Source organism: Neodiprion pinetum, chromosome 5 (assembly GCF_021155775.2).
Source record: "Neodiprion pinetum isolate iyNeoPine1 chromosome 5, iyNeoPine1.2, whole genome shotgun sequence".
NCBI lineage: Eukaryota > Metazoa > Arthropoda > Insecta > Hymenoptera > Diprionidae > Neodiprion > Neodiprion pinetum.
Genome location: NC_060236.1, coordinates 27646365 through 27660974, shown reverse-complemented (window position 1 = coordinate 27660974; position 14610 = coordinate 27646365). Strand labels below are relative to the sequence as shown.

The 14610-nt window shown below is 36.6% G+C and overlaps 2 protein-coding genes across 6 annotated transcripts; one reads left to right on the top strand and one right to left on the bottom strand.

Moving 5' to 3' along the window:
• Window positions 1-22: 22 nt before the first annotated feature.
• On the top strand, window positions 23-3577 carry Not11 (CCR4-NOT transcription complex subunit 11). The gene has a single exon (XM_046629729.2). It carries the CDS (start codon window positions 1470-1472, stop codon window positions 2835-2837), a length of 1368 nt encoding a protein of 455 aa, XP_046485685.1. The 5' UTR covers window positions 23-1469; the 3' UTR covers window positions 2838-3577.
• Window positions 3057-14465, bottom strand: Taf3 (TBP-associated factor 3). Of its 5 annotated transcripts, XR_006883625.2 has the most exons (12): window positions 14158-14465; window positions 13508-13718; window positions 13148-13390; window positions 11840-13002; window positions 11189-11746; window positions 10875-11054; window positions 10607-10704; window positions 10300-10412; window positions 7614-7708; window positions 6587-6771; window positions 6198-6298; window positions 6036-6056 (listed from the first exon to the last, which is right to left on the bottom strand). XR_006883625.2 is itself a non-coding variant. In XM_046629726.2 (11 exons), the coding sequence occupies exons 2-11, from the start codon at window positions 13671-13673 to the stop codon at window positions 5921-5923; spliced, it is 2853 nt and encodes a 950-aa protein (XP_046485682.1). In that variant the 5' UTR covers window positions 13674-13718; window positions 14158-14463; the 3' UTR covers window positions 3057-5920. The 5 variants fall into 5 exon arrangements, 3 of the variants coding, with proteins under 3 accessions (XP_046485682.1, XP_046485683.1, XP_046485681.1); XM_046629726.2 differs by lacking the exon at window positions 6587-6771 and having other exon boundaries at window positions 3057-6056; window positions 14158-14463; XR_006883626.2 differs by lacking the exon at window positions 7614-7708.
• Between the last annotated feature and the right edge of the window lie 145 nt (window positions 14466-14610).

Here is a 14610-nt window from a genome sequence, read left to right as displayed (position 1 = left end):
GCTCTTACAGTATCATAGGGAAATATATGACGTCATAAATCGTCGCCATTTTTCTACTGTGAACACTGGTGCTTTCGAGGTAAGGTGCTCTCAGTGCTTTGATCACGTGATCAACAGCGTTCAGAAATTTAACAGCTTCCACTATTGATAATTATTATTATTGAATATTGTCATTTAAAAATATCGGCCGTTAAAAACAAAAATGGAAAATTTGAATAAATTGTGTTTATTGCAATGTGAAACAAATATTATGTATGAAATGAAAGTAACGCCAAAAAATGTCGATCACAGTATACTGTACTGCGTTCCGTTTTAAGCAGTAACCAGTATAGCTAACTATACAGGAACGGCTTCGCAGTATACTAAATTGACGACACACCTTACAGTGCTCGCAGTGTATATCGGAACATACCCCAAGTCCGCAATTTGCGATCTAATCCTAAAATTCTACGAGCGACCTCGAGAAATTTTCAAATTCAGGTGGCAATAAAAAAAAAAAAAACTTCACGAAACCTACTGTACCCATTTTTACCAATTTTACCCGACATCCCGAAGTGATTCTACACTACGATGGCCCCTAATAAAATTCACTCAACTGCAGAGAGGCTGAGTATAATGACCTAAAAATACCTACTTTTGGCGTGACGATTATAATCCAAGTAACTCTACAGAACACGATGATGAAAACAATTATCTTCTATGCTGGCGCACAGGAGTTAAAATTTAATTAAGTAAATGATGAAGTATCGCCTTCGATTTACCGTCAAAATTGATGAATAATGAATGAATTTTGTTAACTCCGTCTTGATACGAATACTCAAAGTAGCAAAACATTGGCGATTGATCAGTTTTCGAGCTTTTCAAGTATAGTCTACAAAATTTGAAAACACTTTCGATCATTTGAAGTAAAATATGATGGATTTTATGAAATAATAAATGCAAAAACGAAAAATGATCGAAGCCAAAATGCAACTTTGCAAAGCTTCTCGATTTATCCGCCAAACATTGGATGACATCACGTGGTACAGGATCCGTAAAATATTGACGCCTCATCTTTCTTCCCAATTACTTTGTCCGTGACAACTTGAAAAAAAATGTTTTGATGAGAGGTTAAGAAACATTGAAGTGACTTCAAGTAATTGAATAAATATGTAAATATTGTAGATTTAAAGTGCATAATCCTTCTAATATCTAATATGTGTAAAATTCTGGGGCTCACTCATTTCCATCAGTAGGAATCTTCGGCAAAGAAAATTTTTTCCCACCGAAACTGAAGGTTACCGTAATAACAACAACATAGTCATTCAAATTGAATTTGCCTAGAAGTGTGTTTCGAAACCCTTCGAAGCTGTACGAAACCTTTGGCGATAAGTATTGTAATTGATTGGTGGATGAAATCTCGACGCTTTCACCGAATATTGACTCCAAAAAACTCTGTACAAACTCATCGATAAAGTCCGCAATTCGTCATGTCTGCAACACCAAAGCAATTATCAAACCTGCTTGATATTCTGGACGAGGAGAACCTGGATACCAGTTTAGAATCACTATCTAATCAGTTACACCAGGCGTTTGCAAAGGAGGATCTCTTCAAAGTCGGAACAACCCTGTTGCTGCTTCTTCAGCACATCGATCTCCTGCCAAACAATGTTCAGCGAATAATGGCGCTCGCTCTTCTCTACGACCTTTATCGAGGCGAGCAACTGGCGTCTACGCCGTTTGCCACAGTGTTCATCCAGGTATTGAAGCCCTCGGATGAGAGTGCTTCAGGTTCGGTGTCTCGGCCAAACTTCTCTGGACACATCCCGGCGCTCTCCAGATGCGAGAAGAACCTGCTTAGCCACCTACTCGGCTATGGAGCCAAAGAGACGATGCAAAAAACAGCGAGACAAATCATAGAAGAGATGTCTCACTCGGCTACTCCTCTCGTCGATCTCACTAGTCTGCAGCTTCAACTAGCCGAAAGGCTGTCGGAACTACCAAGTGTAAGCAAATGTGGAAATCCAGTAATCCTCCCGGATATGGACCGCTCGAAAGCTGGCGAGATAGACAAGAAAGTTGGCAGAGCTATAGCGGAGAGTCTTGTGATCGGCGAGCCACCTCTTTGTAGCCAAAGCTATCGGCCAGAATTCCTGAGGCTCACACCACCGTTGTATCACTCCGCAGATGAACTTGCATGGATGAACGTTGAGGAGCCGAGCCAGTTCACGGTTGAGTACGATTCTTCCATGTGTGTGTCTAATTGTGCAGGGGCCGAGGCACGCAGACTGATGGGCAGAGCGTATAAGAGTGCCTTGACGCTCCAGCAGCAACAGCACTTGCTTATGGAGCTAGACGCTGACCCAAAACTCGTTTACCACATCGGTTTGACCCCCGTAAAGCTTCCAGACTTGGTTGAAAACAATCCGCTAATAGCTATTGAAGTCCTGCTGAAGCTTATGCAGTCCAGCCAAATAACAGAGTACTTCAGCGTGCTGGTTAATATGGAGATGTCCTTGCATTCGATGGAAGTTGTGAATAGATTGACAACCACAGTCGATCTACCAACAGAGTTTGTTCACCTTTACATCAGTAATTGCATATCGACTTGCGAAACCATCAAAGATCGATATATGCAAAATCGTTTAGTCCGTCTGGTTTGCGTGTTCCTTCAGTCTCTAATCAGAAACAAGATAATCAATGTTCAAGAACTTTTCATCGAAGTACAAGCCTTTTGCATCGAATTTAGCAGGATTAGAGAAGCTGCCGCGCTCTTCCGGCTGCTTAAACAACTTGAATCTGGTGATATCGGTGGGCTCAATACCCCGCCGGCTAAGAGTAAGATCGATCCTTGCTGAAAAGAGTTATTGCAAGTAATGGAAAACTTGGATTGTAATAAATAGTTAAGAAATGGATCATCGTGGTATTGCAATTGGAAAGTTGAGATGCTTCAGTTGGTATACTCTTCATGGAAATATTGAACCAAATCTTCTGGGCCGCATGGATTCGAATTTTTTTTTAACATTCAATAATAATAAGTATTCTGTTTATTCAGGAAATATTCTGTTACTCAATCGATTTTTCAGCAGAAGAACTAGGTAATGAGTTTTTTTTTTTTTTTTTCAAGTCAACTTTGTTTAAATTTGACAATATTATTATTTTTTTTCTTTTTTTTTTTACAAGTATACGTATAATAAGTTCTGTTTTATACAAATTCATCAAATCAATAATTTTGAACTCTTTGTTCCATAATTAATATTTCTGTAAAACGTTTACTTACGTTAATACACAATCTTAGAATTGGGCAAGGACTTCATTCGAAAGTGTAATATCAATAAAATATATACTTTACAGTTAACTAGTTTCTCCTGGCTGTTATTAACCCGTGCAGATATATTTATATACGTATATGATAGATGAAATGTTATGGTTAAACAGTTTTAGGAAATAATTTCCAATGATAAATTGACTCTTTAAATTATCGCAAACAACGAATCACCTATAAAGTGATTAGAACAAGTCCTGCAATAAATTTAAAACTTATATAAATCCCGCATTTTTATTCATAGGTAGAAACGAAAATTTAGTCTACAAAATTCAGTTTTTGCAAAAAAAGTCATACGTCAATGTTATATTTCAACAATTCAAGAAACCATCATATGTTAATCACCAATGATAGTCTGAACATATTGCGAATAATGATTTTATCAGTAGTTGATCGACTATTGATTTCTCAAGTGAATTCATAAATAATTGAATATAAATATTCGTGCCGTCAATTTTCTGTATTGTTATATTAAATATATTTATATGACATAGGCATAACTGAAGCCATAAATGTGTCTTTTTACAGGCAATACACATAAAGTACGGATCGTATGGCTACAGAAAATACAGGTCTTGTTTCAAGCTGGTCGATTTTCTAATAAGCTTACGACACTGCTTTATATTTCATATACTTTCTATACCTATACTATACTTTCAACCTATAGTATGATATTTTATGATACATGATTCGAGTCGTCCTCAGACGTGTATCTTTTAAATAAAGATTGTTATTATTATACACAACATTTTTAAAAATTATCTTCCAATTCCAATCATTTATATTAGCTCAGTGTTACTTTAATTACTATTGTTACAATCATTGTCAACGTCATCATCATCATCATAATGATTATTATTATTATTATTATTATTGTTATTATTATTATTATTGTTATTATTATTATTACTACTACTACTACTATATTATATACACGTAGAATATAATTTGACTTTTAAAGAGAAAATTAGTTGTACTCTAATTCATGTATAGGTATAACATTACATTAAGTGTTACGAGACCGCAAATGGACTTTAAAATTTTTATTAGAAACCAAACTTGGTCAGACTGGATTTGATCCATTTTATTCATGTGACATATCTGTTGTTTTCTATGACCGTAAACGTAAAACCGTTACACCTTTAAATTGTTATGCGAATTTGTACAATATTCTATACTTTATCCTGATGCAATCTCAAGCGGACGCAAAAGCTTGTGTAAATAGATCGTGTGAAAAGAAATCAAAAAGAGAATAATCGTATTCACGTATGAAGAGGAGAATTAAAAAAAGCTGTCGGTGCCATTTATTTATTCCATTTTATTTTTAATATTTTTTTTAATTTAAAAATTTTACTTTTAAATTCCCAATGATAAATAACTATGCAGTAATTTTACAGTTGCAGGCACTTGCACATTTTTTGATTTCTCCTCTTCGTAAGTGCAACTAACAACAATTTCGGAATTTTTCATCGCTCTGGTTAGGTGTAAATCAATCAAATTTCGATTGAACATCTAACACAACAATATCTCACAATCTTCAACTAATTTTCAATCATTCAATCAACGAAAGGTATCAACAAGTACCTTTAATTTATGTACAAAAATCCTTAATCACTATGATGATATCTTGAGAAGTATTTGATCACTTCATCGATTCAATTTATCTCAGATGCAACAATGCGGGTCAGTCGGAATCTCTTAGTCGTTACCTCGCACATTATAAAATTGCGAAAGTACAACTACGGATGAGATTTTAAATCTTATGGTCCCTGATCGCTCAGCAAAGATGCCTCTATCAGGTTAATATAAATGGTTCTACTCGTAAATTTTGAGTTAAAAAAACAGAGAACTAAACATATGGAATTCATAATTTATTGTTAGTCTTTTCAAAAATATCAAATTAAAAAAAAAAAATTAACTCTAATTACAACGCCTACCGATATATGAGGTTAAAGTTAGTATGTTGCCTTGATAAAACGTTAGGAAGAAAAATCATCACTTTGCAATTTTAGAATGATTTTGAAAGAGTTGAGTTTTAAAAATATGAAAACGTTTCTGCCTCGTTACGATTTACTCAATTTCGGACGAAATTAAAGTTGCGAAAAAACTATTCTTCTTAAACATTTATTATAAAATTAACGTTACTGATTTCAACCTCATCACAATATTAGGAAATTATAGGCTGGTGATAGAACAAACTTTTCTGAATAACTAGAGACCAAAGATGCCAAAGTTGTGCAGCTACGATCTATTTCCTAAACGGAACCCAACAATAACGTTCAATCCTTCTGAAATTTAAGCTAACTATGTCTAATATTCAACACCATTATTTTTCTTCTTCGTCTTTGTACTTTTCTACAATGCGGCAATGTCTTTAAGTCGTTTTCCTTTCTTGACTGTTGTTTGCATTTTCAATCCGCTCTTTTTACCCTTTGTTTTAGGCTTTGCAGTTTTTGTTTTAAACCCTTTCATCTGTACTTTGAGTTCCTTCTTGGACACCTTTTTTCCCTTCATACCAACCCCTTTCACGCTAATTTTGTTGCCACCCTTTAGCTTCACCTTAGCTGTAGATTGGCTGGGTAAACCGGGCCTTGCACCAGGCCCGGTTAGCTTATACTAGGCAGTCACCTTCACCTTTTTCTTACGCTTCTTTTTCTTCTTGTCATGATGAAGCTCTTGCTTTTTAGCTATGCACAAACGGCAATACCAATCCTCGTTCTTTGCAGGCGGTACTTGCATACCTACGCAAACCCTGAAATTTTTATAAAGAAATTAAATAGTGATGCAATCTTTACGCAAAATCTCAGTTTCACGAGTTTTTAGACTGATGAAAATTGTTGTAGTTTTTTTTTCTACGTTTCTCAATGACTTATTCATATCAATAAATTCTTACCAATGATACCAAGCGTCGCAATCGTCGCATCCAATCATAGGAGTACCATCGTCCTGGTTTCCACAAGCAGGACATATCCATACTTGTCTTCCCTCTTGATCCTGTAAAACTCGTAGAGTAATGGAATCCGTACGTTTTGAAAAACTAGAGAACAACCCAACCCATTTAGCAAGAAATTATTCCTGTGTACCTTTTTTTTTCTTTACTGACTCGAATTGCATCAACGAATGTAACAATATTTTATCAAAACTTTGAATATCCAAGATCGAGCATTGATTAAATCATTTGTAAGTCACATTAGATCATTTGGGCTCGCCCTAACACGGATTTTTATGAATGACTAGGTTGTCGAAATAGGCAAAAAAATTTTAATGGTTTTCATGACTGACTGTAGTAGCGTAGCGTGCGAGCCCAGCCTCTTGAGGAGGACCGAAGTGGCAATTTGCAAAAAATTGTAAGACAGGTCCTCTCGTTCAGAAGCCGAATCAGCGAGCTACAATTTGAACTTGGTCCGGCTGCACCCGGACAAGGTTTTCTGCAGTTTTCCTTGTGCACTGTGCAAATGCGGGTCTTTCTATTGACATACCCAAAAAGGTATGGCGTGTTTCGAAGTTATTATAATTATTGTCGTGTGACTGAATTAATTTAAGTGTTTTCTTTTTTTTTTAAATTTTTTGAAATAAGCAGTGATGATTGTAGGAATGAGGGTCGAATTGTAAAGTAGCGCAGCACATGATAATATGATGAATAAAGATTGGTCTCCGATACTTGTCTCTTCTTTAGATTAAAAAACTGCCTTGACATTCCAACGTAGGTATATCGCAGCAGAATACAAAGTTAACAGCCAACAATGCTTTTTTTTTTAAAGGAGTTTTGTTTGTAAAGGAGGCAGAATGCATCACACAGTATTATCGATTTTCCAGCTTTAACTTTGTAATAATAAAGTAATACTAAAGCCTAAGAATTAAAACACTATTGAGCGTTTTCTAACTTTTATAAAACTAAAAGTACCAGGCACCTTTAATCCTGCCTTTTAAACAATCCCTGTATTGAACCACGCTCGCAAATAACTCGCAAACCGTGAGTTTAAAAATCGCGCAAGTCTCAACAGAATCAGAATATGTGGATTTCAAATCTCTCCTCGCAAAAATAAACCTTTGTTAGATAATAGCCGCAAGAGGAGACAGGGATTAATTGTTTGAGCGAACATCTTTGCTAGATTTTACTTTTCATCAAACCTATCAGTATTTCAAACATTTCGTAGCGCTGCCTAAAGCTTTACATTTCTATCGAACGATATTATATCGGAACGCAATGTACCTTATCTATGGTCGTTTGTTCCCATTAAAAACGGAGTGATAATCGCCGCGTACTCCTCTCTCATTCAAGTAGGGAGTGAATTACTCGTTTACTCACCACGGTGGTGGCGGTTGTTGGTGTCGCAGTGTTCACCCCATTTTCTTTATCTTCCTTGATGTCCTCTTTCTTCGTAATCCCATCTGCTTTCACCTCTGTGCCGGCAAAACCTTTGGTTATATTGCTGACTCTTCGCGCATGCTAAACACATTACACTATGCAAGCAGCATGCAGCTTAATTTGAACTACAAAAAACCGTTTCGCCAGTACCTTGTAAACGCTATTGCTAACATCAATGTATTAAATATTTTTCTCTAAATTTCAATGCGTTTAGAATTATTCTGAAATAGTTTTTAATTTAAGACGATAGAAAGTACGTCGCTTTTTTTTTAAACCATGCTTTCACGGTATCTGTGATAAAAATGTGATGTTTGTTTCGTTATAGCTATTTTACTTCTACAAGCTAGAATTGAGTGGTAAAAAGAAACTTTAATACAGAAATGAAAAACTCTAAGGAGGCATGAAAGAAAAACACAAAACCAAAAGGGATACGAAATAAGTCGTAGTTCGCGCATCTTCTGTTACTTTGACTGTTATTTTGCGCCATCATATCAGTCAAGTTAAAATCATATTTCGCAAATGTAGTGGAACGTATTTGATATATGATTAAAAGCGTGCAATTTTACTTACATAGATATAAATACTTTTAGTTCAGAGTAATTACAGGGAAATTTTCAATTTCTATATTCATGCTTATATAGGACCTAAATTGGCTCAGTTATTAAGAAATATATTAATTCTAGGAAAGAATCTTTTACCTAGCATTAGCTTAAAAAATATTCGAATCTTGAAAAAATGCACAATGATAGTCAAGTGATTGAGTAATAAATAGATAGATAGATAAATAAAAAAATAAATAAATAATTAAATAAATAAATAAATATACACACTGTGCAGTAGAGAAATGTGCTACGTTTTAAATTACAGAGTGCGCACTAACAGAGTTTAACGATAAATGGTTGTAATCATAATTCATCATAGCGCTGAGGTGTACAGAAGAAACCGCAAAGAAGCCGAAAGAAGTTCACATAAAGTCACAGCCATTTAAAAGTGTCCACGAAATTAGTTTGTTTTTTTTTTCTTTCTGTGTCAAATATGATTTTATGAACTAAATTTGATTAAACAGCGTAGTCATATATCTGAAGACGGGTTAAGTACTTCATCTTAGACAAAGCTGCATCGATAGAGACAAAGTTACGGATTCACATAAGTGCAGTTGACTTTTTACTTTCGGATAGTAAATTAACGTTCGCTTTCAGGGATGCTGCCTATATTTCAGAATAAGAAGAGACAAGTACAACCGACGTTATTAAAACATTACGTGGATGAATGAATGAATGATTGAATGATCGAATGAATTAGTAAATAAATCACCAATGAAACGCTGAAAATTGGCGAGAATATAAGAGTGAAAAACAAAGTTAAGATGTCATTCAAAATAAATATGCAAATACTTTCAGCGGGAGACGAGATACAGATTTTTTAACAATGATTCCTTTTAAAAACATTTGCAAAGACTTTCCGTTGATAACTGGTAATTTTTCAAGGATAGAAAATACGCTGATAGAAGCTAGCACAAAGAATTTCAGTGTGAGAAAAAAAGAACTGTGTAAAATAACAATTAGAAGAAAAACAATAATTTTTACTTGGCAAACTCTAAATACGTATAAAAATATTTTGGCCAATGTCATCTACGTAATTATATGTACAAAATTGTATATAGTAACGTTTTGTAAAGCGTCAACTAAAATTGTATATAGTAACGTTTTTTAAAGCGTTAACTAAAACTGAAAACTATACCGCCACCATAAGTTCTAGATGCATAGAAAACGTAGAGCAAACGAAGACGAGACATAATAAAGTGAGGTTTTGAAACCTGTGTTTTTGTTATATTGGATGGGTTGGGCCGTTACTCATTAACTGTAATACTTCTGCAACCTCACGTGAAAGATCAAACTAATTTCTCATTCACCGACAAATAAGCGTGATACGATTTTATTTTTAGAGAAAATTTGGAAAAAAAATAAACAGATATTCGTACTACGATCAGACGACAAATTCTGAGTTCGATGCAAATATTTACATATGAGGTTGCAGAAGAAAATTAAAAGACTGCGAGATCACAACAAGTAAATGTTCAGAGGTGCCCACCAGAATGAATAAATTGTAATTTTATCAAAATGTAAAAATGATCTGCCTTCCTGGATCCATTTACATCGTGGACTAATATCAAAAAATCACGACTGATCTGAGTGTAAAAAAATGCAGATGAAGGAATAAATATGATCTCGCAATCTCTGAAGCAGTGACAAAGTTTTTCAACCGCTCTGTCCGTATTATTTTATATTTAACACACGTGTCAGTAATTTTTTGCAAAACAGAGAACTTGGGCTTGGAATTGAAGTTTAGTATACTAAGTAAAAGTGAATAATAAAACTTTTGTCACTGCTAAAATAATAAGCGAACGTACTTACGAAGTAAAACGATGCTTGCTGCTGAAGTAACATAGGGCTTGGAATATCGGGTGTTTTGGAATAGGATAAAACTGAAGATTCTCTGGGCGGAAGTGTTTTGAATAGGGATTTTTTAGCCCGAGGTGTTGGAGTTGAGGAAATATGGGCCGTAACATTGATATCAGAAGAAAAGGTAGGGCTGACGTCTAAAAGCCCATCCTCCATTCTCTTACTTGTTGACTTCTGCTTCGGTGGCCTAGTTATTAACGCTGATATCTTAGCCAATTCAGGACTCGGCTCGCGTTTAACTTCGTCGTCAGGTTTCTTAAGCAGTGGTTTTATCGTTCTGTAAAAATTGAAAATGTTTCATTATATTTGTCACGGTCAACTTCCATTACTGTAAACTTGATGACATCATTTTGAAAAGAAAATTCTGCACCACTGAATCGCAATGCCTGGAGGGTTTCTAGGACACTTAGAAAAACAGGATGGTAAGCAATATCCAGATTTAAGTGTATCTTATGGATTCAGGATACTCACATTTTCGTCAAAGGTGTCGTATCAGGTGTTGGTGGTCTAGGAGACGCTGGACCAAGTTTCAACGTGATTTTAGGCACACCTTCGGCTTTATCCTCTTTCTGAAATATCAGATACCAAATTATTAGTTCACTGTTTGAAATAACAAACCTGACCGAGATTCTTGAAACGCCAATAACTTGTTCGTAAAATTGATTTATGCGTATTTTTTTATTCAGAGTGAAGATGCGAACCGGGATCTAGAATTCAAATGTGTAAGCAAATTATTTACGTCTTTGTCTTTGCGTTTTTCTTTCTTTTCTCGCTTTTCCTTAATCTTCTCAGCTTTTTCCTTTTTCTCGCCCTTTTCTTTTTTCTCCTTATTTTTCTCTCCCTTCTCTTTATGTTTTTCCTTCTTCTCTTTCTTCTTTTTCAGCTTATCTTTCTTCTCTTTTTTGTGCTCTTTCAATTTCTGCAACAGGTAATTGTTAGCAATAGTTTAAATATGTGTAAAAATTGATTGCCGGCAAATAACAACAGTTCATTTTCTATTCAAACTACAAACTTTCTCTCAATACGACTCCATAGCACAAAAAACAACATTACCTTGTCAATTTTATCAACTTTCGGGCTCTTTGGTGTGAGCAAAGAGGAATTGGTCACAAAATTATTATTTATTACTGGTAAAACTAAATTCGAAGGTTGCAGGGTTGGGGTGATGGGTTGCGCCACAAACTCCTTGTCATGTTTAGAGATTTTCGGGATCTTCTCGGGTTTCTCTTTTTCCACTTTTTCGGGCTTTGCTGGTGGGATAGGTAAGCTGGGCACCGCTGGTATAGGAAGCGGTTTCTCCCGTTCAGAAGGCTTAGATTTTGGAGGTGGAAAGTCGTCTACTTTAGTGTTCAGTCCAACGAATCTTGGGGGCAATGGTAAATTAGGCATTGCAGGATGCGGCACCCCTCTGCTCAGTGGAAGAGGAAACCTTGGAAACAATGGGTGACCAATGGGAGGCGGAATGAGACCAGGAGCTGGTGGAAAAGTTGGAAAGAATGGAAACGGCATTGTCGGAGGCAGTCCTAATTCTCTAAGTGGCGGTTCTGGTGCCTGCGGAGTCTTTGGCCTCTCCGGTGTATCCGGCTCCACCAAATCGTTTGACATTTTGATCTAAAGAAACATGAAACCAAAGCGTCATTATGGGTTGATGAGATACCGGTGGTAATTTGTAAAAACTACTTGACATCATTGACAATTTTTTACCTTTTTGGGACTAATGCATTGCTTGGGACTTTTTAATTTGGTTTCCTTCTTTTTTCCTTTCTCTTTCCGTTTCTTTTTCTGATCTATAACCACAGGTACGTTAAGTTCTGGAGTTTTAGGCGTACTAGGAGTGCCTGGTGGCGACATATCATCGAACATGTAGATGTCAGAGGATGGGCTTTGAAGACCAGTTGGATCCCCGGAATCAGGTTGTACATGTACATCGGGTGTATGGGGTGTCTTCTTCTCCTCAGTTTTCGCCTCTGCGTCAATTTTTCTGTTCAGCTTCTCGATATTCTCGTCGATTATCAAACCTGGCGAACTTTCACGCGAGTCCAAATCCTTGTGTTTATTCTCCGTAGTATCCTTTTCTTTATCGTCCCGGGGCTTTGAGATTTTCTTGAAAATATTGAGCTTCTGTTTGTCGGGCTCGGACGGTAACTTGTCTACCTTCTCTTCTTTCCTTTCTTGCACCAAACTACTGTTCGTTGGTTCAGATTTTTCTAGCTTCATTTTTGGCTGCACTACTTTAGGAGGCTTCGGACTCCCGGCAGGTTTTGGAGGTGAAAGTTTAGGTGTTGAAGGCCTTGCTGAAGGACCAGCTATCCCTGTTTGGCTCTTGCCACCACCTGGCTTTAGGGCTTTCAATTTGGCAAGTTCCTTCATGCCAGCTAATTTTTTAACTTTACTATCATCAATTTTATCTGGTTTAAAGAGCTCCTTCGCTCTGTCCTTCTTCTTATTTTCTTTATCAAGTTTCCTATCTTCTCCATTCTTTTTATTCACAATTTTCTTTGGCTTTTTGTCGGAATTCAATTCAGGGGGAACCATTGGATACGAGCTTGGCGACGGAGAGTCTGATCGAGCTTGTTGAGGTGTTCGAGCTTCGGGAAGTTTCCCCTCCCTGGCAGGGGACAAAAACCCTGAAGTAGTCATCATCACACTATGAATCTCACGCAGTGGTCTACCTTCCTCGACTACTCTTGGTCGCTTAGCTATTGGACTTTCAAGAGACACTGGATCTCCAGGGCGTTTGAAAACCACTTGTGGCGACGTACTTTGTGGCGATATGTTCGCCGATCCGTCAGGTGGAGAGCCGTTTAAAGGCGTTACTTCTGGAGTTGTTTCAGATGGGTTTTCAGATTTAGTTGGAGGATATTCATCTACAATATGAAATATTGATTCCCAGTTTTAATTGGAACAAAATCATCAAGAGTTTTCGTGTTAGGGAATATTAATTTTTTTAAACTTATCCAATGATCAGTTTTTGTGCATTTCGTAACTCGCATATTTCTCATCAACTCATACCTTCTGTGTCAGGGTACATAGCTGGCAAGTGTTCGTGAACATGAACAGGCCTAGTAACGACCTCTCTGCTTCCTGGCTTCAAAAAATTCATATGACTTTCGCGAGGTACAGGAAATTTAGGTACCTCGATGGCACATGGGACTGAATCAACATTTTTAACGTATTCTGCTAGTTCTTGAATGTCTATATTCATGTGCTGAAAGGCTAATCCAAGATCATCGAGGTTCGGTTCCGTTTTTCCCACTGAAATTAATCATATATGCTTCAATTCACTTGCAGTACAATTAAATGTTTGGTTTTATTTATGAAACCTTATGTTTCTGAATTTAGGATTCTTATAGTTCAAAAGTGGCTACTCACAGACTTCGGCATATTGGTGAGTCAATTTAGATGTCCTCGTTAGGTACTCTTGCATGAGATCGACCAAGAATTCCAGCGGCGTAGAATTTATTGAGTGCCATCCGATCGTTTGGCATATTTGAGCCACCACTACTCTTAATACGTTTCTACTGTATTCTGCTGCCATTTTTACAATATTCAAAAATTTTACTCATAGGACAACACTGATGACCTGAAAAACAATAATCAACCCTCTCTTATTTCTACAAAGATAAATCTAGGTGACTCACTCAGACTAGATCGTTGTGAGTGAGGATAAAATTTTACGGAGGTATTCCACCTTCAGTTTGGTATATTCTCAATCAGATAAACTAGCACGATAATACAGAACTAACCTAGCAAAAAAGTCAGTACATTTTTTTTAGGAAATTTCTCGATAATTCAAAAGAACTGTGTAAATGAAATGTATGGAAATTAACTTGTTCACAACATTGCAGCAGTGACCCGATGTACAGAAATATACTCCTGCGAAATGCTGAGGAGTAATCGAATACTAATATCTTTTTTCAAAATAATTATTTCACAGGTGAAAGACTTCCGTATCTTTGCATAGTAGACAAGTTGGAAAGTTCACCTACCCCAGAAAGTGAACGCGAGAAATTACTTCTTACCTGATAAAACTTTATCCGCCGTTGAGGGACTTGGATTTTTACGTTGACATCACAGAAATTCGCCTAGACTTAGTTCTCGGCATTGTTTTGCACAATTATTCACAAACGTAATACATGAACCTGCCAAAAATACGACAAAAAGAACAGCGTAACGCACTCCGGAACACTCGCCTCGCCACCATTTCTAGTCTTGGCAAGCAGTCAACCATAGACTTCTACTATTCCTGGTAGCTATTGCCAAGCCATAGACTATCTATTATATATGAAATCATTCCCAGTCGTTCCTCTTTCCGCGAAACTTACAGGACTAACGACAAACCAGAGAGGACAAACAGCCACGGAACAGCGGAATACCAATACCGTACACACGAACTTAATCGTACGGAATACGGAATTCCAGCCAATGGAACCATTAGGATCTCTGGCAGAGGCGTGGCTTAGAAATTGTACCTA